At 43.4% G+C, this 27,202-nt stretch overlaps 2 protein-coding genes across 6 annotated transcripts in view; one reads left to right on the top strand and one right to left on the bottom strand.

Annotated features, from left to right (window-relative positions):
• Window positions 1-27,202, bottom strand: part of RAPH1 (Ras association (RalGDS/AF-6) and pleckstrin homology domains 1) — a 336,299-nt gene that overhangs the window by 196,802 nt on the left and 112,295 nt on the right. Inside the window, exon 3 of the mRNA XM_084524568.1 lies at window positions 2,363-2,502. The gene's annotated coding sequence lies outside the window, so the exon portion shown is untranslated. The remainder of the gene's footprint in view (window positions 1-2,362; window positions 2,503-27,202) is intronic.
• Window positions 13,981-25,895, top strand: ICOS (inducible T cell costimulator). 5 transcript variants are annotated; one of them, XM_084523671.1, is made up of 6 exons: window positions 13,981-14,294; window positions 20,213-20,251; window positions 21,211-21,549; window positions 22,404-22,516; window positions 23,133-23,223; window positions 23,736-25,895. In XM_084523671.1, exons 1-5 carry the CDS (start codon window positions 14,237-14,239, stop codon window positions 23,220-23,222), a joined length of 639 nt encoding a protein of 212 aa, XP_084379797.1. In that variant the 5' UTR covers window positions 13,981-14,236; the 3' UTR covers window position 23,223; window positions 23,736-25,895. The 5 variants fall into 5 exon arrangements, with proteins under 5 accessions (XP_084379797.1, XP_084379798.1, XP_084379799.1 ...); XM_084523672.1 differs by having other exon boundaries at window positions 23,133-23,226; window positions 23,743-24,452; XM_084523673.1 differs by lacking the exon at window positions 20,213-20,251 and having other exon boundaries at window positions 14,047-14,298; window positions 21,181-21,549.

The raw sequence follows: 27,202 nt of genomic DNA, 5'->3' as shown, positions 1-27,202 counted from the left end.
AAACTTATAAATTGGCTGAAAAATGAAGTGGTGCTAGTTTCTGTCTAGTTGCTAGAAAATAGTTTCATGTTTTGCTGAAATGCTATTTTCAGTTCTTTCAACATGAAACTGATGCTCTGATGATATTTGATCAGTAGATACCATGGCATTTTTGTAATTATGAAGTGTTTAAAGAGAACACTCCAGCAAAATCTCAAATCCTGCCATTTTACATGTCGTTCAGAGTTCTCTTTAGTTCCTGCCCTAATTTGTTCACTTGGATATGCATGAGTAAGTGGCTGCCACTTTCCAGTGGTGGGCGAGTTGGTCCTATTAGTCACCTTCACATAATTAGAGTTGTCCAGAAACTTCATACAGAGAATGATCGTTTGTTTTAAGAAGTGTGTGTGTGTGTATATGTATAGATGCATGCATGTGCAGCAACTAAACCTTTTTTGACAAAACTTTCCTTGAGTCAAAGCTAGATCTGCTCAGTGCCAGACACAGGAATGCAAAGAGCCTGAAGGTTGTGGTACTCATCTGGGAAGTGAGACGCAGGCTGCTGCTCCTTTGCCTGATCCCACATCAAAGGCAGGAACGTGCTCAGACCACTGACTATCCCAGGAGAGTGCTCACTCCCTCTGCATTTTCAGCAGGAGACTGTCAAGGCTGGCAAGCTTTCCTGATTTTTACTGAAAAACTGTGAATGGTTGCAATTTTGCCCTGATACATAATGGGAAATTCTTATATTGAAACTTAGCAAGTATAATAGCAGACATCACAAGAATTTATTTGTTGAAATCTATTCAAGATTGTTAAAATCTGAATGTTATTGACAACGCTGCCCTGCTAGAACATGGAACACCAGCAGATTTAGTGATGAGTACTGTGAATCTGTATCTTGCAACAGAACTAAGAATTGCTGTTTTCAACAATTTTGAGACACTTAGAAGTCCTTTGCACAGCAGATTTTAATGACAGCAGAAACTTTATGAGGTTCCAAACCAGTAACCCTTGTTCTTTCTCATACAAGAAAGATTTCTGGTCTGAAAAACTCATATTATTAATTTACGTGCTAATACCTATCAAGGTTGGAGTTTTATTTGTTCTGGTAATACTATGTTTAATCTTTCTTTTCTCTTTCCAAGTCACACATATACTGAAGTCAGGCATCTTATTTGTACAGTTTGTAGGTATTTAAGCATGAGATGCTGTAACTCATCTTTTTAAAACTTTCTTCTTTCCATAGACACAAAATAAATCAGCCACTGTTAATCTACGGGCTGTGGGAACACCAAAAGATGTTCCGTTCTGTGGTAGGACAACACATCAGCAGTTCTCTTGAATATATTTTATATAATATTCTTCTTTGTAATAATAAGGACAGTACATTATAAATGAGTACTAATCAAATAGTACTTGTTTTACAGTATCTACAGGCCTGATTCAAGACTAGACATAGCAGGCAGAAGTGAAGATAGAATGATCCAAAAAGACACTGCAGCAATTAAGCAGATGCTGATTTCCACCTCTGAATTCCTAGGTGTTAAGCAGATAGCCTTTCCCCTTTGTTGCTTCTGTCGGAAAGGCTGAGTCAGGATGAAACCTAAAACTTATACAGACACATCAGAATGTACAAATGCCAAAATTCAGATGCCTGGAACAAAGCCATTGAGAATCATGGGACAGCTGAGGTGGGAAGGCACCTCTGGAGATTGCCTAGTCCAAGGTCCCTGCTCAAAGCTGGGTCAGCTGGAGCAGGCTGCTCGGGGCCATGGCTGGCTGGGTTTTGAACATCTCCACAACCTCTCTGGGCAACCTGATCCAGTGTTTGACTACCCCCAGTAAAACTGTTCTGACATTTAAATGAATTTTTTTGGACTGCTTCTTGTCCTGTCACTGGGCACCAAGAGTCTAGCTCCATCCTCTTTATCACTACCCTGAGTATTTATACACACTAATAAGATGCCTCCTGAGCCTTCCCTTCTTCAGGTTAAACAGTCCCAGTCTCTGAGAAATCAGGAATGGCCTATGCTTGACATATATGAGAAACTACTAATGAAAATAATGAACCATGTTGGGTTTCCACAGCAGCATCTGCTTGAACTGCTGCAGTTTCACTGATATACTCTCTCCTCACTGGAATATCTGTAAATCAAATGTTTTTGTACTTGTATTCTCACTCCTTAGATTTCTGTTTGGGAATTCATGACAATACTAGAGTAACAGTTGATGCAAATTGCTTTCCTTTAGACATCCGCACATAAAAGTGTATACATGTATGTATTTGCATGCATATAACTCAGATATGACACAAAGCAAATGACATCTTGGGTGTGTAATTAAGCAGTTAACCTGTTAGAAGAGAAGACATTTAACTCACTTTAAGCACACAATCTGCAGGCTGCTTGTGGAGCTCTTTTTTCAAAGCTGATTGCTTCCTCTGTTTGTACTGAGTACATCCAACTGCTCTCACAACTGGCTGTGTTGCAGGAGATGTGCTTCACAGATGAGCTGGCTGCTCTGTAAGGGAAATGGCAGGTTGGTCAGAGAACTGGACTTTTTGACCTACACAGTCACCCAAAAGCACTACCTTTTTCCTGCAAAGCAGTAAGCCCATCTGAAAGGCACTGCAGTGCCATGAGCTTCAAATGATGTGGAGCACACTGCATTTTTTAAGGCTTTGATGGCATTTAGCAAATCAAATTGCAATTTGCTATCCTAGTCAGCAACAATGAGAGCATAAGAACAGAACTGAGCCCACAGCAGGTCAGACACATGATGTACTCTTTCTACTATCCACCCCTCAACAGTGACCAAGAACTATATCTGGGAAGAGAATAACAACATGGAAAATATGTTATGAAATTTCCACAAAATACTGTCCCAGCCTTCCCTCACCAGCAGCTTAGGAATGTCAAAGTTTGGTATCTGTATGTTGTCGTGGTTCCGCTCGAGTGGGCAGCCGAGCTCCACCACAGCCGCTCTCTCACTCCCCCTCCTCAAAGAGGAATGGGGAGAAAATATGTGAAAAGGGCTCAAGGATTGAGATAAGGACGAGAAAATCACGCAATAATTATTGTAATGGGCAAAACAGACTCAGCATAAGGAGATAGTAAGATTTATTGCCTACAACTAACAAGCGAGAGAAGTGAGAAAACAAAGGAAAAAAAAAAAAAGCACCTTCCCCCCATCCACTCTATTCCACCTCCTCCCCCCGAGCGGCGCAGGGGAACGGGGGAATGGGGGTTATGGTCAGTCTACAGCACTTCTTCTCTGCCGCTCCTTCTCGGTCACTCTCGTCCCCTGTGCTGTGGGGTCCCACCCACGGGATGCAGTCCTTGATGAACTGATCTGGCATGGGCTTCCCACAGGCAGCAGCTCTTCCAGAACTGTTCCAGATATGGGTCCGTACCACGGGGTCCATCCCTCAGGAGAAAACTGCTCCAACCTGGCTCCCCTACGGGCAGCAGCTCCTGCCAGGTCACCTGCTCCTGCGTGGGCTCCTCTCCACGGGCTACAGGTCCGGCCCGGAATCTGCTCCAGCAGGGGTCTTCCACAGGTGGCAGCCTCCATCAGTGCAGGGCCACCTGCTCCGCCGTGGTCTCCTCCACGGGCTGCAGCGTGGAACCCTGCTCCACCGTGGTACTCCATGGGCTGCAGGGGGACATCCTGCTTCACCATGGTCCTCACCACAGGCCGCAGGGGACTTCTGCTCCGGCGCCTGGAGCACCTCTCCCCCTCCTTCTACTCTGACCTTGGTGCTGTTCCTCATTCCCTTGACTCTCCCGGCTGCTGTGTGGCACAGCGTTTTTTTCCCTGTCTTAAATATGCTCTCACAGAGGCGCAAACAACATCGCTTATTGGCTCAGATCTGGAAAACAATGGGGCCCTTCCCAAACATGGGGCAGCTTCTAGATCTTTCTCACAGAAACCACCCCTATGGCTCCCTGCTATCAAAACCTTGCCACATAAACCCACTACATATGTTCAACAACCTTGAGGGATTTCTTTTACATGGATTCATTCAGCCACTTTTCGAAACCTTGTGAACTTGAGTCCAGGTAAGCAAAGACGATCAGATGTTCTGATTGTTCTGATTCTGTTCTGATTTGTTCATTGCATTACATAAGAAATGGAAGAACTAGAAAAACCTTAAATGGCCTTGAAATTGGCAGAAAAACCTAGATAGAAAAAAGGTGCTATTCGAGGTAGTTTTCAAAGCTTTGGAAACAATGAATGGTTTCTTTTCTTAGTGGAAAAATAGTTATGTTTCCATATCAACTGATTTGTAGCTGTATTATAAAAAAGCATGTATGTAAAGCATATTAAAAAATCACCACTTGCTCCTTAGAAAACCACTAACACTACTCACCCTGTTATGAAAACATGACTAGAAGGAAAGATGCAAATGGACAACTTAATTTTTTCCTCTTCGGCTACATTTTTTTTTTTTTTCTTCAAGCAAAAGGGCACCCAAAACAGTCCATCACGCAAGCATTACAGAGTCCTCACTGATGTCAGTACCAAACACAGCGTAACCACAGCAACCCAAAGAGAAGTGAAGTGACTGGCTTTTTTTTTTTTTTTTTTCTTTTTGCTACTGCTTTGTTCTTAGTTGTCCTTACTTAGCACAGAAGGAAAGAAACAAATGGCCCACAGACCTTAATGCCTGAATCGATATAATAGGAATTAATGACTTGGTAACTAACGAATCCCATGTTTTGTGGATTGCAGGTAGAGTATAAACCCTAGCATAGAAAGTGGTACATTTGTACACTTCTTGTTGTACTGGGAACGCCAACAAAACGAGCAATGGTTATGTACTCCTGGGCCGCAACAGGGGCACTCCCCTCCCAGTATCAGGTGAAGGGGTAAGTGTAAGAAAGACCTGGGTGAGCCAGTGAGTATATAGTCACATCCAAGAACACCTTTGAAGAGGTACATGGCAGCACCTCCAGGGAAACTTTTGCCAAAACAAGGATAGTCCAGCTAACAAGAACAGAATCAGCTGTGATGCTGATCTCTGTGGTACATTGCACACACAACTTTGCCACTAACAGCTTCCCAACAGCCAGACGATGCCCCTGCTGCTAGCGCAGCATAGCGCAGACCATACAAGCAGAAAGAATTCTAGCAAACGAACAGGGCAAGTGGTTGGTTAAAGGGAGCGAGGATATGTGTGTGTGACTTTTCAGTGGTCACCTGAAGCAACAAGATTAGTAGCTGATCTATAAACTGATCTATGAAGAGAAAATTGAAATTTTCACACTGTTTTTTCCATGGCTATCTGAAGAGCCATAGCTCCATTCTTGGCCTGGCTGCAAACCAAGGCAGCTCCCAGCCAGTAGGAGATACCTGAGCAATTAAGTTTAGGCTCAGGAACACCGCTATGAATAGCAATATTCGTAGACATATAATATATATATGTATATATATGTATATATATAATATATATGTATATATATATAATATACAGATAATAATATAACACAATAATTTTTGACACTAATATCAACACAGCAAGAGCAGAGAAACACCAACTTTTACCTGTTCTGATAGTCATCTAAACAGTTCACGAAAGTGTGAGCCTAAATGCAGCTGTACCAGATGAGAACAACAATACAGCAAGTCAAGTGTCTTGTCTCTCAGGTAAGTGTCCAGAAGTAGATGCTTAGTGACAAATGTAAGAACAGGAAAAACACATAGTAATCTTTCAGGATAGCTCCTGAAAGACTCACAACCAAAAAAAAATAAAAATTGCAGGTCAAGGACTTTTCTTGGGTTTATGTCTTTGTAACTCAGCTGACCAAGGACACAGAAAATCCACATGAACAATACGGACACTCCTATTTCCCCAGCTTCATCATGCTGCAAGAAGTTCCAACAGACTGCTTGACCTCTCCTTGGATTTGGGTCTGCTTTGCTGTGGCTCAGTCAGAACTGCATGAGGCTACAGACCCAAAACAGAGGAAGCACTTTGGCTAGAATAACAAAAGCCCCCCCCTCCCCCCCAGCAGACTTTCACTTTTAATGACCACTAACCACTGAGCTGAGATCAAAGAGACCAACAGTGAAAAGCCTGTTTCTTAAAGTTTGCCAGCAAGCAGGGAGCTGCACATTTCTATGCGATGAGCCTACAACTCCCTGGGCCAACTTAAGAGTAATAGCAACATGAGCGGGGAATAGCTTAGGCTGAGCAGAGCTCAATAAGGACTTACCCTGAGAACCTGGGTGGTCCACCCTGAACTGTATTCAGTGCCCATTAGAGCCAAACACAGAAGGACAGCTGACCAAGATAGGAGCTGGGCAGCTGCAGAGCTCGTAGCTTTTGCTGTGAGTGCTGTCTTGGCCCTATGAACCTTTGTAACATGCACACACACCAGTCTTTTTTCTTCTTGCACTCTCAGGGTGAAATTCATGAAAATGAAGCTGATTTCGACATGGTAATATGTAGATGTGGAGGGCCATCCAAATGAAAAAGAATGCCATTATCTTGAAGGTTCAGCAATGAAGAAGTTGTACAACTTACGAAGTAGCTACACCTGTTTCCCAGGGGCATTCAGAGGTGCACAAAGGTTGGAACTTCAATTAGGAAATCTGAGTCTTTACATGGCTACATGGCAAAGGCCAATTCACCAGAATATACTATGGTGATCTGTAGTATCATCCATGTGGTTAAAGTGATGTTCTGAAGTAGTCATTTCAATCATTCATGTTCTCTAGAGAACACATATATCTTGTTTCTACGTTGTATTCACTGTTGTTCTAATTTTTACTTTTTTTTTTTTTTTTTTTTTTTTTTTTTTTTTTGTGTGGTGAGAACAACCAAGCTGGCTGTGAGAGGAATACCTAGAGCCTTCCCTGAGTGAGTTCCCAGAGAACATCAAAGACTTTTAAGCACAGAAAAAGACATACTTCACTGGATTAAAAGTAGCCTGAGACAAACAGCAAACACATCAGAAGGGCTTATGGACAACTCCCCTCCTGCCATTCTTGCAGACAGGCTTTTGCTCCTGAGCTTAATGTGGGTTAACTCGGTGACTTTCTGAGTGGCAGCAAACTGAGTTCTGACTGATCCCTGGAGGAGTTCCTTCAATCTCCTTGGAGGCATACCTGCCCTCCTTTTCTCTTCATTATAACGTCTCCAAGTCTTAACAAGCCACACCTTTGCAGTTTGTTGCCGTGTTTCCCTGGTCAATGCCAGAGGAAGGTATTAGCATGATTTTCTTCCCCATTCTCTTGAGGATGCAATGAACTGTGAGAATTTTGTCCTCTTTTCCAGTTTAATATGTGCAAGCCAGTACCACACACTGCTTTTACCACGTTTTGCGTGATGGATGTTTCCAGACCCTGTACGGCTATACAGGGTCTGCTGAGCATGACTAAGCTCATGTTTTATCTAGACACAACTCTTATTTCAGCATGTTCACCAATAAAACTAGACTCGGTCAGTTGCTCATGGAAGGGGGAACCTGTCCTCCTGAAGCCTGGCTGTGGGCAATGCCGAGTGACTGAGCAGGCAGCGGGACCTTCGGCTGGCACCCGCTGTCCTTCGCCCCCTGAGGGGGCCTGGTAACACCCAGAAGGAGACACGATGCCGTGATGAAAAAAGTGACTTTTTTTTAGACTCCTTTGTCTCCTGGCCTTTCCCGGCCTGCTGGAGGGACCGACTGTTTTCACGGCTTGCTCCTTCTCATCAAATTAGCGGGTGCAGCCTAATTAAAATTAGTGGGTGCAGCCTAACTAAAAACTGTGCAACGCCCGCTCAGAAGGCAGAGCCTCCCCCTCCGCCGTGACACCGAAAACACGGAGCCCTGCTCTGGCCTGCGCGCCTCGTGTCAGAAACGTTAAAAATGAGGAACCCCCAAATCTCTCCAAACTAACGCTGCGTGTCCGCGGGCGGCCCCTGAGGCGCGGCTGCCCTGAGGCGGCGGGGCCGTGCCGGGCCGTGTGGCAGCGCGGAGCGGCGGCGCCCCCGTGCGGGCCCGTGGCGGCGGGGCGGGAAAAGGCCGGCGGCTGCCCGAGGGCTGCACAGCCCGGGCTGGCGCTGGGGCAGGGGCTCACGGCGCATGGGGCCCTGCCACACTCCTGTGCACGCCCTCGCAGCTCCCCTGTCATGCAGCAGGGGCCTCGGCTCCTCCACGAAGCCCAGGAGGGGTTTTACAGTTCACACATCGCCCATGTCAGCTCTTGGAATCAGCTCCTAGCAAACGGGACAAAACCCCTCACAAAACTGGTCACTTGGCAATGTGTGACACGGGGCTGCAGCGTGTCCAGCTTTCCGTAGCTTTGTCCTGGCATCCGTAAGGGGGGTGCGGCAGGACCATGCCCTGAGCGTGGTGGAGCACAGTATTGTTATTCTGTGCTTCTTTCAGCTTTCGCATGCGTGGTCAGAGCATTTTGTTCCCAGCACAGTAACCTCTGTGAACATGATATACACAAAAAAGAGGAAATCTAGTTGCATGTTTAAGAAAGATGTCATTTCATATATTTTATTCCTCCAAATCTGTCAAGGCCTGAGCTGTCTAAGTGTATTTTCAGTTAACCACTAGTAGGAGCTGCAAACCAAAGCCTGGCTCAAAAACACTTGAAAAAAAACAAGATTTTCAAAGTGCTTCATGTGAGCTGGCAGCCGACAGCAGCATGGGTGTCCTAAGCCGCTTCAGTGTTTCTGGAAGTCCAGGCCCGGGCTGTGCTGTTAGACCTGTCTTTGCAGTTTTCAGCATGCCATTTCAGTTCTCGCTTATCTGCAGGAATGCCTCACAGCTTCAGGGGCTGTTTCTGTAGGGGAAAGTTCCCCTCGTGTTGTACTGTCAACTCGAGGGTAGCGAAAGTTTACCTTTAAAATGTAATCACAACAATGCTGAGATAAAATCACACCACAAACCCCAACTATGACTACAGCCTGCAGCTCTTTCAGTCCTAACTCCTCCAAAGCAGCTGACCAGACAACCACATGATAGGAGGCCCTACCTTTCTGAAAGCTTTGAAACAGTTGGGGTGTGAAAATGCTAAAGAATGTGTTTAATTCTTCACTGTCACACCCAGAAGGGAATTAAATTCAAATCCAGCAGCAGAAAAACCTTCATGGCCATCCAGCTCAACATCAGGTAGCTGTCATAAAGTGCTCTACAAGTGGCAAGACAAAAGCAGTCTGGGTCCCCAAGTATACATTTCTTTTGGATTTTGTATATTTACTGTCCACTCTGGAGAACCTCCCATCTGAACTCAGATGTAGGTGGCACTGGTGACAAAGCCGCAGGCAGCTGCACGTTGGCCGCAAAGGAACTGCAAAGGCTGCAGAAGGTGTCCTCCTTCCTCTGGTACACATGAACCCATGCTGCTTACAACCCTGCTGTTGTGCTAAATACCTCCCACACATTTGGGCGTATGCCACTTGAAGATACCTGCTGCTCACAGTCCTCCTCCCAGCACACCTGGAAGGGCAGGAATACAGTGTTGGTTGTTACCAAGACAGGTCCCATAGGCCTGCAGTCCAGGCCATGAGCATATGTGTGCTGACCATCACTGGTCCATGCCTCCCTATGCTCAGTGATCCTGGAAAAGTGATTAGGTACCTCATTAGGTAGCTGTGTGCCAGTGGGCAGGAGGCCAGACACACAGAGCATCAGCTTGAGGTCGGCTGGAGAGAGGCCTTGAGGGCGTTGAGCCAGCCGGCACAAAACATGAGTCACAGGACCTGAAGTGGCATTTCGGCCGACTGCATTTGCCACTTAGGCTCCTATTGATTGAGTTTAATGCATGTGTGTCAGATCTGGGCTAAACTCCTTACATACCTGTGCAGGGAAGTGTCTGCCCTGCCGCTGAGCTGCGGTGAGCCCCCATAGCCTCCTCTGGCACACTGGTGGTCAGAACATGACAGCGTGGCACAGGCCTGTGGGGGGGATCAGCCCCATACCAGCAGGGGAGGCACCAGAACGACGGAGGGAGCACACGAGTTGCATCTCGGGCTGAAACCTGTACACCATGAGTGACTGCGGCCTGTCTACACACCTAATAGCGAGTGATACTGATCGGAAGGGGGATTTAAACCTATCACAGGACCTTAAAATAGCACAAAGTCATTGTTCCCCTTCTCTCTTCAATGAACAGGAAAGGAAAGTGCAGGAGTGTGGAGGCTTTCTGCTCCAGCCCTGAGGAAATGACCCAGAGTCATGAGAATATAGGCCAGATATTGAAGCAAAGAATAAGAAGCAGCAGGAGACAACAGAATATAATTTGTGTGGATAGACTGTAACAGCCCCTGCAGAAAGAATCACAATGCATTTTACTGAGAGAATATTTTACATTGCTGTGGGCAACTGCTCATCATCCACACGCAGAAGTGGAAAACTGCCAGTGAGATACAACAAGCTACTGCAGTGTAAACACCACCACTATTTCATGGTGAATAAAGGGGTACAACACACTAGCAGGTTGCTAACATGGAAATTGTTTTGGGTGATAGTGATAAGAAGAGTAAGAGTTAAGTGATTAAACAGGGCAAAGAAAAATATACATTGTACATCACAGGCAAAATCCTTGCTGTGAATCAGTCTCCTTTGGGAAGCAGCAAAAGTGGTGTTTTCTGAGTTGCTTGGAGCTAGAAAGGACAAGCACTGAAGATCACAGGGTAGAGAATATTGATGTACAGATCAAGGAATGGGCAAGCCCGTTTCTCTTTGGAACTGGGTATGCCACTGGCTGTAGTTTTAAAGGAATAAAAATGCCCGTAAGGAATTTCCAGGTTGTTTACAGTCAAGGAGATGGCAAGTCTGTTGTGGGTTAACCCTGGCAGGCAGCTAAGCACCACGCAGCTGCTCACTCACTGCCTCCTCCAGCAGGGTGAAGGAGGAGAATTGGAAGAGCAGAAGTTAGAAAAGTCCTGGGCCAAGATGAACACAGTTTAGACAGTTTAATAAGTTAAATAAAAACAAAAAATAAAGGAAACAAAAGAAAACAAAACCAAGGAAGGAAAAAAGTGATGTGAAACACAATTGGTTACCACCAGCCAAACGATGCCTGGCCAGTTCCTGAGCAACAGCAGCCCAGGCAAACTCTTCACCCCCCTCTAGATTTTACTGCTGATCACAACTTCATATGGCTTGGAATATCCCTTCGGTCAGCTGGGGTCAACTGTCCTGGCTGTGTCCCCTCCCAGCTTCTTGTGCACCCCACTTCCTCACTAGCAGGGCAGTTTCAGAAACAGAAAAGACCTTGACTCTGTATAAGTACTGTCCAGAAACAACAAAAACAGCGGTGTGTTATCTGCACTGTTTTCATCACAAATCCAAAGCATAGCATGATATGAGCTACTATGCAGAAAATTAACTGTATCCCAGACAAAACAAGTTGGAAGTGAGGTATGAGAAAAAGGAATTTATCGCTGGGATAATAGTTATGGGGGTAAGATACATAGAAAGAATGTGGCCTGGGGGCAGGAGGAGCCACGTTCCAGAAAGGACCTAGGACACGTGCTGGAGAGCAGCCGCTGCTTCAGAGGAGGACAGAGAGGGGCAGAGAGGGGCCATGGGCAGTCAAGTTAGAAGAAGAAAGGAGATCTGAAAGGAGCGTGTGGATGAAGGACAGTCAAAATCAAAATGAAGGAGGGAGAGAAATACATGTAAGTGACGATGGAAAAAGGAAACACGTGTTTGTGACTCAAAATAGCTACAGTTATAGGAAGCGTGTTGTGGAAACAGGCTGCTTGTCCCAGGTGGTTAACTGCAACCAACTGCAGTATTTGTAAGAAACACTTGTAGTTGCAGTCACAGTGTCTTTGTGAGGTACAAAAGCATGACAGAGGAGGGCGGCAAAGATGGAAAGAGTAAAGAGGGTGAAAGGCAATGAAGGTGTCTGTTGGCGTGGGACTGCAAGGTCCCACATGCTCAGCCCTGAGATAGACTTTGTGTCTCAGCTTGTGAACAAACACTGAATGCTCCAGGCTCTGCTGGCTCATCATCAAATACACTCAACTATTTGAAAAAAAAAAATAAAAAATTATCCTCATCAAACTTCATATTGCTGCCAAGTACTCCAAACTGTGTCCTGGGCTGGACCCTTTTGGAACAATGGGAGTGGTGCGTTCTGGCAGTTCCAGAGCTACTGGGAAACAGAACCGGAGAGGGGGTAACTCCAGATTTGAGGCTATAAGGACAGGAGAAAGAGGACAAACACAACCTATTTGCTGGGCAGGGAAGCTTGCTCCAGCTGTCATAGCTTATGTCAACCAAGCTACACTGGTAGCTACTCTCACTCCAGGAGGGAAACAGATGTGTAATCATCTTTTCTGCATTGGCATAACGGATAAAGTCCCAAAGAAGGGAAGGAAGAAGTAAGTTGCTCCAAAACAGCTCTGTTGGTTAAAAAACAAACAAACAAACAAACAAAAAAATAAACTCAAAATGATTTTCCTGGCAAAATGTTTACATTTTGAAGAAAGCCAACATGTTTTATGAATCCCAGCAATCCCAATTTGTCTTAAAGCTCATTTCTACATAAAATAGTTAAAACTTTGCTCAAATGCGTTCCCCTGTGCCTTTACTGGCCTTCCCACCCAGTGGTAGTCTTTGTAGAGACTTAGTCCTTGGTATGCTGTCAGTAAAGCTCTCCCAAAGGCGGTGGTGGGGGTACTTTACATGTGATTCTCTTCCTCCATTAATTTTGCATCAGCAGCAGCTCCTTTTGCTATCAGTCTCTCTCGCTGCTTGCCTCAGGCTTACTAAGGGAGCAATAAAGGTCCTGTCCCAGGAGAAGGCTCCTCTGTTTCTGCACTTCCCGTAAGTTGTTGTCGGGGATGGGAAAGGTGGTGCTACCTGGAACCTCAGCAAGTTGGAGCCTGGGTCATAACTTCATTGGCAAAGCTCAGGAGTCAGGTGTATCTCTCCCAGCTTTATCATTGCTTGAACCTTCGTATATTACTCTTGAGCCTCAGAATTAAAAGCATACTGCAGAAACTTTCTGTAGTTAGAATTGCTTGCATTTGGCTCCAGAGACCTGAGCTGAGAATTTAGATCAAATCCTGTCTTGACTCTGACTTAGCTCTGATTTTCATTTAACAAAAGGCAAAGATTTGCAGGGATTTGCAAAGATTTGAAGAGAGTAAAACTCTCTGCCAGTGTCCACGTGAACAAATCTTTAGCATTAATAATGAATGACATTAAATCACTTTTTGAGAAAGAGTAAACCAACAGGTGAAGACTTATTCACAAAGTACAAAGTAGGAGAGAATCTGTAACCCAATCCTATTCACAATTATCGGGTACCACTGCACAACCATTACGAGGACATCAACCTCAGGAGTGTCTGTCAGGCACCAGAATTAGCCCTTTGTGTCTTCTAACATGTATATGACAGTCAGGAATGCTAAATGCATCTAATTTACTAAAGAAGCTGTTTTCCAAATATAGTATCTGCCCTAAAATTAGCCAGATCTAAATGGCTGTAGAACATTTTATCCCAGAGGGTCCCACACCACTTCCTGAGCACAGACGTACTGCAGGCCAGAGAGCAGCGTGCCGCACAAAAGCAGGGAGAGGGAGGGAGAGAAGCTTCTGCCCTAAGGCCCTGGGGCACTGGGCCAAATCTCCTCCGCTCAGAGTTGATGGAGTTTCTCATGTCTGCCCAGAGCAAGCCTCAGCTCCAGGGTGGAAGTTTTACATCCGAGTGAGCCTCCAGGATGTCACAGGGCTGAGCGGGTCCTTCTGCAATTTGGATCTGTTCTTCCACTGAATTTGAGGACCAGGACAAAGATGAGCCTCCTCCCCTCCTGGCCATCAGCTTCTGTACAGGGCAACACCACCAGCTACACAAGCCCAGCTGAAGGTGGGGGGGAGGCCTGGTTGCCAGTGGCCAACATGCACATGGAGTAGGTTAATTTAAGGAAGGGGTCACCAACAGCTGCTATCTGCAGGAAGCGTGCTGTAGGTGATGGTAGCTTCTGTCGTGACAGATTTCACCAGAAGCAGTCTTTGCGGAAGTGATTATTAAAGGTAATGTACGAAAATCTTTCATCTTCCTGTCTGTGACAGCAAGCCATGAGGCGAGGGAAAAAAAAAAAAAAGCAGCAAACTCCACAGGTGTGGGCGACAGCTAATGCTGACATAGCTATAACGTAGTCAGGTGTTAAATTAAAAAGTCCTTCTGACTATCATATAATTTCCCCTATTGCCCACAAACCACTTCCTTTTCTACCCAAGAATTCTTCCCCATCTTCACAGCAGACAGAAGGCTGGTGCCTGAGTGTCAGGCAAGCATGAAGTCGGTCGCTGTAACGCTCTGTCTCCTCTGCTTTCAGTTTGGAGCCCTGTGTGGTGAGTAGCACTTCTTATTCTCCTCACAGTAGATGTCCCTATGGAATATAGCCCACCCAGAGAAGGGAGGCAGTAAACGAGGTCTGATAGCGTGGGGTTGGAGGAATAGAGATAATTGAGGGAAGCAGTTGCAAAAAGGCCACTCTTGACTTTAACATCACTAGAGCTGGTGGGAAGAGAATTCCTGCCAGAAAGGGCATTTGGTCTGAGACAAAATGCACAAGTTTTCATTGTCTGTATTCTTTAGCTCATCTGCTCAGTGTTATCCTCTAGCTGTTTAGACTGTAGTGCTCCAGCCAGCTTCCCTTGCTGGGCACAATGTCTTAGAGCAGCATGACGGTGAATGGCTTAATAAAGAGACACTAAGTTATTGATATTAATCCTGGTCATGTTTGAGCAGGGAATTTTTGTACTGTGAAAAATGTGTATGGCATGGAAGGGTGGATGAGATCATTTTGGTGCAGGCTTGAAATGCGGACAGACTTAAAAGGAGGTATAGCTCTCCTAACGCTGTGTTAGCGGTGACAGTGTTGCTCTCAGTCCAGCCATAAACATGGACATAGCATTTTGCGTGGCTCAGTGTTTTGTAATAGCTATGTAAAGTAAAATACCAGAGCTCACATTTATCTGAGACCTGAGATTTAGTGCACAGAGTTACTAACTGAAGCATTCATTATTTAAACATGTTGTTTGAAGGTCATGCAACGGGTTATTGAATATGTTTGCTTCTGAAATTCCAGTGATACATAGGTTCAGGATAGGTTCAGTTTCATACAGAATTTAAGCTTTCATTTAAATAAAAGCTAGCTTCCAGCTCTTTAGGCAATGCAGATACCCCTCTGAAGGTTAACTAATACAGCAACAGCATACCGAGCTTTCAGACATTGAAAAATGGGTGAAATCACAGGGAAGGAGGGTAGTGGACAGTATCAATAAAGGGACACAAGCTGTTCTTTTTCTCCTTGAAAAATCATCTTAAATCTAACAAAAACATCCTCTCAATTTTGTTACGTATTTCTCAGCTAGTCAATTTAGCAGGTATACTTCACCAGCACACTTTTACATGTGGCTGGAGCCATCTAAAAGGTCATTCCCTTGGAAGAAACAGGCTGGAATTTTAAGGGTGCAAATAATTGTTCCATCTAATACTGGCAGTTTCCCCTTCTTTCTCCCTCCCTTCCAACACAGAGAATAGGTCTTGGGCAGGGTCTGGGCAGAGGAGATGGCAGAAGAAAGACATTGCTTCCAGGGAGAAATGGTATCTCACTTTTTTTTTTTTTCTTACAGTGCTTTCAGTATAACAAGTACTAATTATTATCATTATTGCTAAAAAGAAAAGGGCTGTATAACAGCAGCTTTATGTAAGACACATTGGTATGACACCCTCATTAGAGAGTGAGCTAGCACTCCAGCACTGTGGCAAATTTTGGGGAGTAAAAACAGAGTAACTTAAAAGCATGGCTTTTTTTTTTTTTTTTTTTTTGTCCATTTTAGCATAGTTATTAGCAAGCTCTACCTCTGATCTGTGGATATTGTTTCAGTGTAAATACCTCATGGAAGGTGATATACGTGTGTGTGTGTATTGTGCAATTTGGTAAACCAGTCGTGACCAAGAAATTGTCTGTAAGAGCTTCTTGGGTAGACAAGCACAGGCAATGAGATTTTGAAGTACAGAGCTGTAGGACTCCATAGCACTTGAGGCCCTTGGCTATGAAATGCTGTACATGAGTTTTTGCATGCCAACATTTGCAAAGTATTATCGCAGTTTGCCCACATATCTCCTGTTGTCAACACCGGATGAAGCCATGGTCACTTCTCAGAAGGGTGTCTGAAACATTACCAGCAATTAGTGCAGCGTTAGTGGTATATTTTATAAAAGCTCCCACATTCTACAACATATCTTATAACAGAGAAATAATTCAGATAGTCTTCTAGAGTACTTCTGGCCATTACTTGCTTTGCCCAGAAGGACTGCCTTCCTCTTAACCCTTGATTCCTGAAGGACAGCAACATGCTAGTTTTAGGCATAAGACTAATGACACTGAATTGACAGTGCCATCTTTCAGAGTGCCTTGAAAGGTTAAAAGCTACAGCAACTTAAAAATGGTGTACGGTTTCATCAGACATTTAGTAATAATAAAACAAAAATGCTTGTTTGAAAAGAAGGTTCTACACTTTATTTGCTCATTTTCAGTGGCAAACACACCCAAGCATTATGCTCGTTCTTTTAATCAGCTGATTAGTTTCTGGGAGCTGGGGCAGATAAAACAAAATGCAGGAAAACCATGCAAGAATATCCTATCCTATCCTATCCTATCCTATCCTATCCTATCCTATCCTATCCTATCCTATCCTATCCTATCCTATCCTATCCTATCCTATCCTATCCTACCCTATCCTATCCTATGCTATCCCTGTTCTGTTCTCCTATGTAAAAATGCAAGTTTGAAAATTAAGCAAATGTGTTTTTTAAACTTCTGTTAAGACCCAAATTTGTGACCCATTGTGATGTTTGCAAATAGCATTGGGTCTGCTGAAAAGCAATGAGAAAGCTCAAAGTTGCAGTCCCGTTAGAATGAAAATAACCTGCCTTCTACTGGCCTCCATATTCAAGCACCACAACTGCAGAAATTTGCAAGCCTCTGACAAAGTACTTTCCCATTGCAGTAAAGATGAAAGTAAAAATGTCTATCAAAGGAGCTGAGGAAGACGTATTTGTTATCCAGGTAATCTCTTACAGGAATGTACAGGACTGTGAGTACACACAAACATAGGATGCACACTCACACTTCATAGTTTGACATAACAAGATGCTGCTCTCATACCCAAGTTCTTCTCTTGGATTCACATCTCCTTGACAAGAGGTGAGCTAGGAACAGCTCTACACAACATCAGTGTGACATGTAGGAAACCACTGAAAGATTTGTTTCCTCTTGTTATAAATATTACAGTTGCATTAGTTCTTTTATAAAAAATACCAAAAGGAACCTTACAGCCAAATGCAAGCATTTTTACTGCTGAACCAGCGATATTCTTCTGCTCGTTTTCAGCTCTAACAGGATGTATTCTTTTATTCATGTATTTTTTGTGGTAGGATTAGGGAGGTTTTGTGAGTAAATCTCTCAATATTATTGCATGTTTTAACCTCCATTTCCTGTATTCCACTCCCCTGAATGTACATTTATTCTCAAAGGAGCTTGGCAAATGACATGTGTCTGGCCATTAACCTCAGAGTCCTACAGGGTCCATAGGATTACCCTAGGAATGAACCAATACAAATGGGAACTTGAGAAGAGCAATCAGCCGTAGGGAGGGGGAATAAACTACCTCTTAGTATGCAGCGACAGAGCATTCACATCAGGACTTGATGCAGAATAGCTAGTGAGCTGGAAATCTCACTCATTGTGGTTACCCATGTAGACAATTCTGTGTTTTAATCTCAGGCACTGTTAATCTCATTTTAAAATATGCTCCCTTTATACTATGCTAAGCACACTCTTCTGTGTGGTCACTTGTTTCAGAAGAATACTAATTGTATTACTGCTACTGAAATGTTCCTTCACAGAAATACATTACTGAATCTTTCATGAAAATAGACAGTTACAGCTTCTGGGCCTCAGAGGATGCAAAACAATTTTTCAGCTTGCCACAGGGTCACGTGAACTTCACACTTAATCACCTCGCTCTGCCCTTTTCCATTAAAAACAAATATTAAAACCATGATCTCTGACAAAGATTTTAAACCACCCAGTATGAAAGGGCAATTTCATTAGCCAACAGCAGAACTGAACTGTTCTCAGAGGCGCTCGGAGGCATGACATTCCCAGCTGTTCCTTTACGCAGAGTAGCGCAGCCCCATTCCCCTCCGGGCTGCCGGGGGCCTCTGGGACCACTTGGCCCTGCAGCTGCCCAGACCCCGAGCCAGCATCTGCCTCTCCTCCCTGACGTCTGGTGGCAAAGGTGGAGGCCTCGCTCAGCTACAGGTGGGACCCGGCCAGCTCACACATACGCTGCTCTCCCTAGCTTCTGCTAGCTCGACACACTCGCTGTTTTCTTTCCTTCCCTAAATAATTTATCTGCTGTTGGGCCTAATTTTAAAGGTATATGTTATCAGCCCGCAGGCCACTGAAACTAGAGCATTTTAAAAGGCCTTTATTTCAAATGTTGTTCTCCCAGCAGCTGCTTTCCTTCACCACTCAGCACGCAAGTCATCAAGACGCGTTTCCTTATTTGACCTTTGCTTTCAGCTTCTCAGGCCGTGTGCCCTTCCGAGGGCTTGCACTCTCTGTATCGAGAGCTTTAATTCAATGAGGGTTGACAAGTTGTGTTTTGTCTGTCTTATCTTCACACCAGTGGTACAAGATACCTTGTCTGTTATCACACACTTAAGTAATAGTCTTGAAAGTAGTGCAGATATTTGAACTGTCGCTGTGTGACATAAGCCACTGACTGTGCACAGTAGGCCAGGAAGAACGTGATAACTGGGAAGAGGGTGAATCAATCAAAAAAGAGTAACAGTTTGCAATTGCTTTCCAGTTGCACATCACAAAGCATTTTCTACAAGTCCATTAGCTTATGTGTGACACTAAGAATATTTTAATCAAGTACTAACTCATTGCAATGCCCTTGCCAGTGGTGATAACTGGGGAGCAAGAATTCAAAGCAGAAAAACGCGTGGACACCAAAAGGTTGCCTCAGTCCAGGAAGAGAGTTGAAAGCATTCAACACTACATGACTGAGAATAATCTCCTGTTCCTGGGCATGTGCAGGCTGGATGTTGTGGATTGCAGGTGCCTTGGGAAAAGGATTATTTACACTGTGCAATCAGTACAGCACCCAGCACAGTTGGGAACCTACTCTGCATGGATCTAGACTGCCACGTAGCAATAACAAGAATATGATTATGTATGGAAGTCTTCAAGTATTTGTCCCCTGTTTTCTTAACATCAAAAAATCTTGATGTAGAGTGTATTTCAATCTAAGCAGCCTCTGAAGTATTTGCTCAGACTACCTGAAGAGAGGAAAGGCTGATACAGGTTTTTTTCTACCTGTCTGTGTAGGAGATAAACCTCTGATTTTTGAGCAATGCAAAAAAGGAAAAGTCGAAATGAAACACTATCAGGCTGAGCTATGCCTGCTACTTAGGACACACAAACCATTTCAAAGCAGTGCATGCCACCAACTCAGACAGAAAATTCCATTCTCAGTATTGCCATAGTGGGTGGTGAGGGAGGTAGCACCTTAAGGAAGTCCTAAATAATTAATAAAAGTGTGCCAGGCTCCTGTAACAGAGGCTGCCTAAGCACAACAGACTGAATGCAGCTTGATAATCATGAAGAGAAAAAATTAGAACAGAAAACTGTGTGCATTGATGAATATTTTCTTGCTGCATATCTTGGAGCACCTTCCAGTTATTCATCCTGGATGTGCCAGAAGAAGATATTTTGATGCGGTGTTGGGAAACAGAACAAACGTAGAACAAAATGGGCACTACAGTCTGGAAACAGAGTATAATGCTAACTTATTGCCAACTCTGGATTCACGAGAAAACAAGAGTATACTTTTTAATTTGGGATAGATTTCCACACTATCTTTGGGGAAATTCTACTTTCATCCCAGTTTCTACGCTTTAAGCATGCCTATTCCTTCTGCAGAGGTGTTTTATGAATTTCTAAGTGCTATGTATGTTATCAATATTAATTCTTGCCCAATTAATTTTCTTCCTACATTATTTTTATACTTTGTGATTTTATCATACCATGGGATTTTACAGTGTAGCACTGAGACAAGATCAGATAGGCTTATGACACAAGTACTAACATTAGAAAATAACTTCAGCATCTTAACATCGCATGGCTCAGCCCCTCTTCCTGCATTTCTCTGCTTGAATTTTAAAAAGGAAACAATTTATTTTTCAGGAGCTGATACCTGCTCATCAAGACCGTGCAAGAATATAGGTAAGACATACTTACATAATTTGGTATATGTTTTCAAGTGCCATAATAGATCAGAAAATACTGTCTTTGAAGAAGAGGGTTGTCATTTTTTTACAGCACACTTTAACACATTTTTTTCTCAGGGCATTCCCCATGCTATTGGTTGCTGATTTTACAAAAGTCAAACTGTGAGGTAGCAGGAGGTCCTTAGTCAGTTTGCTTTCTTCTTCTTTTCCAAGAAAATAAAAATAGAAACATTTTGCAGAATGAGAGAGTTGTATAACATCTGTCAATGTTTTCTGTCAATGCTTTCAGGAAGGTCAAATATGATTTTTGGGTTGCATGTGAATGCATGCACGCAGTGACATTTGTGCTCTACTCATGTCCTCATGTTTGTGATAAAGGTCATATAGTCATCTAAGTAATTAAGTTTAAATTGTATGGCATGCCCCAAACCACTATCTCAAAAGGAAAGATAGGTCTTATGGTTAAGGCATTTATGTAGGAGTTTAGAGTTCAAATCCTGTTCTGCGTTTTCAGATACAGCAATGAGGTTCAGATTACAAACCCTAAACCAGAGATAATTGTCACCATTTTCATCCCACCTTGTTTTATTTATGAATAGGACAACAAGACTGAGGCAGGGATTATACGTCTCAGTGTTTGGTCGAAGGAGGCCTTTAAATATTATGAAGCAAGTCACTGATTCAATGCTAACAGAGACCTGTCCAGCCTCATAGCAGATAGCAGGCAAGGTGTTATCTCATGTATTTTCTCAGTAATGTGTGACATGAGCAGAACGATGCACTGGTATCTCACAGTCCAGGGCTGAGTGGCAAAGCCAGACTGTTCTGAGTACCTACATGTTTTAAGTTTCTATGACACGGTTCACTTGCTTTGTTTGAATGAGTTTCTTAACATTTTAGGGATACTCTTCGTTGCTGTTTGAGTGACTGCACTAATTGTTTTCATATTTTCAGATCAGCTGCATGTCTCTGACTCCCAGGTGATGGTGGAATTTAATAGTGGAAACTTTAAGTTCATATTTCACAACCCCAAAAATGTGAGTGAGTTCAGCATGACCCTCTTCAAAGGGCACGAAAAGAAGGAGATCTGTGCTCTCCATGTGAGCAAGGAGAAAGCTATCCCCAAGAGTAACGTCACCTACTGTCAGGCAGAGCATTCAAATACCAGCACCACTTTCATACTCACAAATCTGGAAAGAAAGCACATCGACACTTACACCTACTGCCTGGAGATGTTCTTACCCCCTCCTTACATAGATTGCCGCCTGAAAGAAACCTATTTGTACATCCAGGGTAAGTTTACTTCCCTTCTCCCCTCACTTTGGTTTGCTGATAAACAGACACTGGGTGTAGCTACACTGCAGCGAGAAGTGTGACTGAAGTTCACACGGAGAGCTCCAAGAAAGCATAGAAGTTCTCAGGAAGGGTTCTCCATACAGATCAATAACAATACTGTACTGTCTGTTCTCCTTCCCTTTCTGTCCTTTCCCATTTCTCAATGCCAGGAATAAACAAAGATAAAATTATGTGGTTGGGCAAATTATCTATTATCCCTCTCTGAACTTAACACACGGTGATTGCAGAATCAGGCTGTGCCATCCTTTTTTGTCAGTCGTGTTTTCCACTGCTCTCCACTTCCACTTTTCTGACAGCCAGATGCTCACAGCTATTGCTAGCTATTTCATGCCCTACCGTATTTTCTCCGAGATCTGGACAAGGTTGATCTTGTGTCCCCCTCCGCTTGCCTTCCTATCCAAACATGACTGCCAAAATCCTCCCTTCTTTAGACCAGGCTGCCCTTTAAATCACCTGTGGTTCTCACCGAATGTAAGCTTAAATCTTGCTTCAAATCTGAACTATCATCATGCTCTCAGTCTGGGCTTGGTTTCTTTTCAATCTACACTTTAAGCCTTGTGTGCCAACAGTGAGGCTTTCACTTCTCCTTCTGGACAACTGCAGTGTTTTGTTTCCTGCTGAATACACTTTCCCAAGGCAACTCTTCAACTCCTGGAAATCCTTCTCCAGAGCACACTTTGGCTGTTTCATCTAATATGAAGAGGAGATGGGAAATAATTTGAAAAGTTGTTTGTGGGGGGGAAAAAAAGTGCTGATTCTCAGCAATGCCATTTTTGCCTCCCTATCTCCAGATAAGGAAGACTGCATTTCACTGGGACTCATGACATGGGTAACTATTGGCCTGATCGTGTTTGCCATGATTTCCTGTGTCTGCTGTGTAGCAGCCTGTCGCTTAAGGAACAAGGTAAGCAAGTCTACGGGATTCCGCACAACCCTCCTTCCAAGGGTCATGGATGGGGAACTTGATTTAATGAGATTTAGAGGGTGGGACAGGCATATACTCAGCACGTGATACGTTTTTTGACAAAGAGAGTGAGCTGTTAATTTACCCCTGAAATTCACTCACTGATGACAGCAGCTCAGATTTAATTTTTCTAAGACAGAATTGTCTATTGATTTAAGGGCTGGGAATTAAAGGAAAGAAGAGAAATGCTGCACAGGTCAGCAAAATTACTTTGGTAAGCAATTCACCTGATTGTTTTCTTCAAGAGGGGAAAACAAATCATCAGTGGAGCAATTCCAGCTCTGTTCTGGAGCAAAACCACTTAAAGAAAGAACCAGTTGGATCAGGGAAGAAAGGAGACTGTGGACATAAGTTATTTATTTTTTTTTTTGGACAGTGCATTTTTCATTTTCAGTTTGTTCTATTCCAACTTTTCTACCTGAGTGCCTGTCTATTCTGACTTTAATATTCACACTTAAAACAGTCAGATTAACTGCCCTGTTTAAAGAACAAAGGTAGGAGTGGCGGAGGGTAGTGACCACAAATTAAAGTCATGGCATTTCCTCTCTGTTTGCAGAATCAGCAGTGTGAATCCAACTCCCACGAGTACAACAGTGAATACATGCCCATGGCAGCAGTGAATGCAGCAAAAAAAACAAGAATCTGAGGTTGTATTAAGACTAGTAGTACTTGAACCTTTGCCTGTAACTGTTGCAAGGCCTTCTCTGGGAAGGACAGGGCTGCTTGCTGTGCCTCCCATTGAGTCTAGGTGGGTGGGTGGGAAGAAGGGATCCGCACAGCAGCTTGTGCTGCCATGTAGCAGGAAGGGGAAACAGAACAAAAGCTTTTGAATCAGAATGGTGGGCTGGTTCCTAGAAATGCAACTGTTTTGCTTTGCATCGGTGCCAAGTAATGATTGTATGTATAAGGAAGGCATGTAAAACTGTTCCATTCAGATTCTTCAGATAGTGTGTGCTACCCAAGGAGGCACAAGTGATTTACCAGATTCGCTCAGGGTTACTGGGTAGGGACAAATAATCTATAGGGAGTAAGGAATTTCCTAACTACTTAAGTCCTTGCACTGTAGCCAGAAGCAGTTTGGATACAGAACAGAAGGAGAGGTTGGACTGATTCAAACACATGTGGGTTGCACGTAATTAATTCTCCATTTCTATTGCAGGTTTAAGTTGCTTGTGGCATAGACATTCTGGCAGTGGAAGTTTCCAGCTACTTGAACCTGGACAATGGGAAAACCCTGGACTATGGGAAATCAACATTTCCTCACCTTCTGCCTGCCTGAGCTCTCAGGATGGTCCTGTGCTCAGTCATGAGACACCCACTCTACCACTGCTCTAAGCTCTGTTTTGCTCTAGCCTTGTGTGTTAACTGGCACACTGCCTGATCCACTGACTTGTACATGAAATGCTAACAGTGTGTTAAAGATGTCAGCTTTTAGTTGAAGAAAATGTAGAGTTTGCTTGAGAGTAGATTCTTGCAGTGGTGCTACAGAGGCAACTTCTACTTTCTACGGTTTCCTTTATGGTAACTTTCCACTGGGTACAAAAAAAAAAAAAAAAAAGACTACCTCCAATGCCAATCCTTGTGGCACTGCCATGAAGTGCTGTCAATGTATTGCACAAGCCCTTTTATTAGGGCTAGTCTAGCCTGATGCTATGAAGTCATCTTCAGATCCGCTGTCAAACTTCTTAGCACCACATTAGGCGAGTGTGGTATGCACACATGCTCTCCTGCCTGAGAGAGCACAGCAGAGACTTTATTGTGACACAGAACCTCAGATACGCTCCAATGCCTTTGTGCTAGCAGTACATCTTTGCCATTCACAACATAGGCCTCCTCTTATTTAATTAAATTCTGAATTCTTCTTCCAAAATAGTAATATATTACTTTTGAGACTGCAATCGTTCTTTAAATTAGTCCAAACCTACGGGATAAGTCCCTAAACTAGGAGGCATGACGTCTCCTATTCACATGTCGTAAGGCCAGGGTATTCGTGGACTCTGGTTTGCAATTATTTTCCTCTTGTGGTTTGACATGAAGCCTTTACCACTTCCGCAGTGGGTTTAGGGGTTACTTGACCTTCTGAAAATTGCTCAGTCTTCAATATAGCCCAGTAGGTCAACTTTGTCCTGGGCTGCATCAAAAGAGGTGTGACCAGCAGGTTGAGGGAGGGGATTGTCCCCCTCTCCTCTGCCCTCATGAAGCCCCACCTGGAGTACTGCATCCAGGTTTGGAGCCCCCAGCACAAGAAAGATGTGAACCTGTTCAAGCGAGTCCAGAGGAGGGCTAAAAAGATGATCACAGGGCTAGAGCACCTCTCCTATGAAGACGGGCTGAGAGAGCTGGGGATGTTCAGCATGGGGAATAGAAGGCTCCGGGGAGACTTCAGTGCAGCCTTTCAGTACTTAAAGGGGTCTTATAAAAAGGATGGAGAGGGACTCTATTCAGGTAGATAATGATAGGGCAAGGGGGAATGGTCTTAAGCTAAAAGAGGACAGATTTAGACTAGACATTAGGAAGAAATTTTTCACTGTAAGGGTGGTGAGGCACTGGAACAGGTTGCTCAGAGAAGCTGTGGATGCCCCATCCCCAGAGGTGTTCAAGGCCAGGTTGGATGGGGCATTGGCCATCCTGATCTAGTGGCTGGCATCCCTGCCTATGGCAGCGGGTTGGAGTTGTATGGTCTTTAAGGTCCCTTTCAACCCAAGCCATGCTATGGTTCTATGATCCTTCATGCTACTTGTGAAATCCACCAAAACTCTGACCATAAATGACCAACTGGGAATCCAACCTGGATGTGTTGCCAGATACCATTCGGCTGCTGGAAGCAGAGCAGTGCATTGATGGAGTCTTTCTGTAATTCACTGACAAAACACAGACTGGTCAGAGGACACTATGTTGAAAGATGCACAGCCTGCTTGTCTGGTAAATGGAAGGTTGGTTTCAACTTGACAGGGTAAAACAGGGATATCAGACATGAAGCGGACATAGCTGGTAAGTCAGGAATGGGCATTTCCTCAACAAAAAACTAAATATAGAGAGATACTTCAGGAAGAAGGTGCAAATTGTAAGCTGTGACATTAAGCAAAGGGGAAATGAGTGCAGCACCAAATGAAGTAGGGATTGCCAATTTTGCAGCAGCTACCCTGGTTTGATAACCAGGCTCCTAGGCAGAGATGTAGAGGGGTACCCTGGCATGTTGGCCACCATTACATTCTTTTCTGTCGTTCCAATAAATAACTTTGCCAACTTACCTAACTTCCCTGTAATACAAAACTATTCTCTGTACACCCACAAATAAATGACTTCATCATTTTGAAAATTATTGGTGAAATAATTAGCTTTTAAAATTATCAGTGAAAATAACTAACCTTTATTGCTTGTAATAAATGCTGGATATAGGAGCCTATGTAACAATGGAGAGTCCTAGTCTCTAGAAACTCTCATCAGACTGAGAAGGAAATTCATGGAATAAAGAGTTTCTGAAAGAAGGAAAAACCCGAGGTTTGCCTTGAGGTGCTGCTGGATAAAGGATAAATGATAAACATGATCTCTGATTTTTTTTATTATTTTCCGGGGGGGGGGAGGAGGGAAGGGATCCTTTGGGGACCCAGGAGTTGAACTCAATGGGCCTTGTGGGTTCCTTTCAACTCGGATATTGTATGATTCTATGATAGTTCAAAATATACTGTGCTCTAGCAAGAGAAATGGTTTATACCCCTTGTAACAAAGCTTTGGGAAATCTCAGGTTCCATCTCTGCTTTTTTTTTTTTTTTTAAAAGAGAAATTTTTATTCTTAATAAAACTGTTTTTATTATTATACCATGTGTCCTTAAGAAAATTCATGAGTGCCTGTGTGCCATAGGAAAGAAATAAGTTCTACAACCTCCACAGTGCAACAGGGTAGGGGCAGTTTGTCACTATATAGGAACTTATTGGAAAATAGGAAATGTACTAAGGAAAAAAATGATAAAAAAAAGAAAAGAAGTGAAAACCAAAAATCTAGAGCTGTTTCCCTGCAGTGAATTAACGATGCTTTTTCAATACATTTGTTTCTTTTTATTTTCACGAACAAGTAGTTTTTCTTATAGCCCCATTTCTTTTTGCTTTCTTTTAATCCCTTGTGCAGTATACAGATAATGTTTAGGATTATTTTTGGACATTTTTCAGCTTGTTTCTGTCACTTTAGTACCCCCTAATCAAAAGAAGCTGGAAGAAGATAAATAATGGCAAAATGAGAAAAAAATCTATGAAAAAAGTAACATGAGCTGAATTTACAGAGTGACAAAAAAGGGACTAAAATAAAACAAACAAAAAAAGAGTTTAGAAGAATAAATAAAGTAGTCTGATATTCTCATAGGTCAGCATTTCAAAAGTCAAAACTCTCTTTAGAAAATCCCAGTTTTGTGAAAAAGATTGTTTCAGCAGGGAAAAAAATCAACCAGGAATATTTCAGCCAACGCTTCTAGAAAATCCACTTTCAAGAAAGCAGAAGCATGAGTAGTATTCAAATAAACTTCAGAAAATCAGAGTTTGGGGAGTAAAATAAACTACTAAGAAACAATCTCAACTTAAGTTTTCTGCTTGCCATGTAAAGGTTTGGAATTGTAACAGAATTTTTCCAATTGT

The sequence above is a fragment of the Aythya ferina genome (genome assembly GCF_964211825.1).
Source record: "Aythya ferina genome assembly, chromosome: 6".
Classification (NCBI taxonomy): Eukaryota; Metazoa; Chordata; class Aves; order Anseriformes; family Anatidae; genus Aythya; species Aythya ferina.
This window is presented reverse-complemented; position numbering and strand designations above follow the sequence as displayed.

What these genes read in the sequence shown, in the direction of transcription:
- ICOS (XM_084523671.1), top strand. Translation starts at nt 14,237, where the DNA reads ATGAAGTCGGTCGCTGTAACGCTCTGTCTCCTCTGCTTTCAGTTTGGA. An exon ending in TCAGTTTGGAGCCCTGTGTG is followed by an intron (nt 14,295 to 20,212) that starts GTGAGTAGCACT and finishes TTTATTTTTCAG; the next exon opens with GAGCTGATACCTGCTCATCA. An exon ending in AACCTATTTGTACATCCAGG is followed by an intron (nt 21,550 to 22,403) that starts GTAAGTTTACTT and finishes CCCTATCTCCAG; the next exon opens with ATAAGGAAGACTGCATTTCA.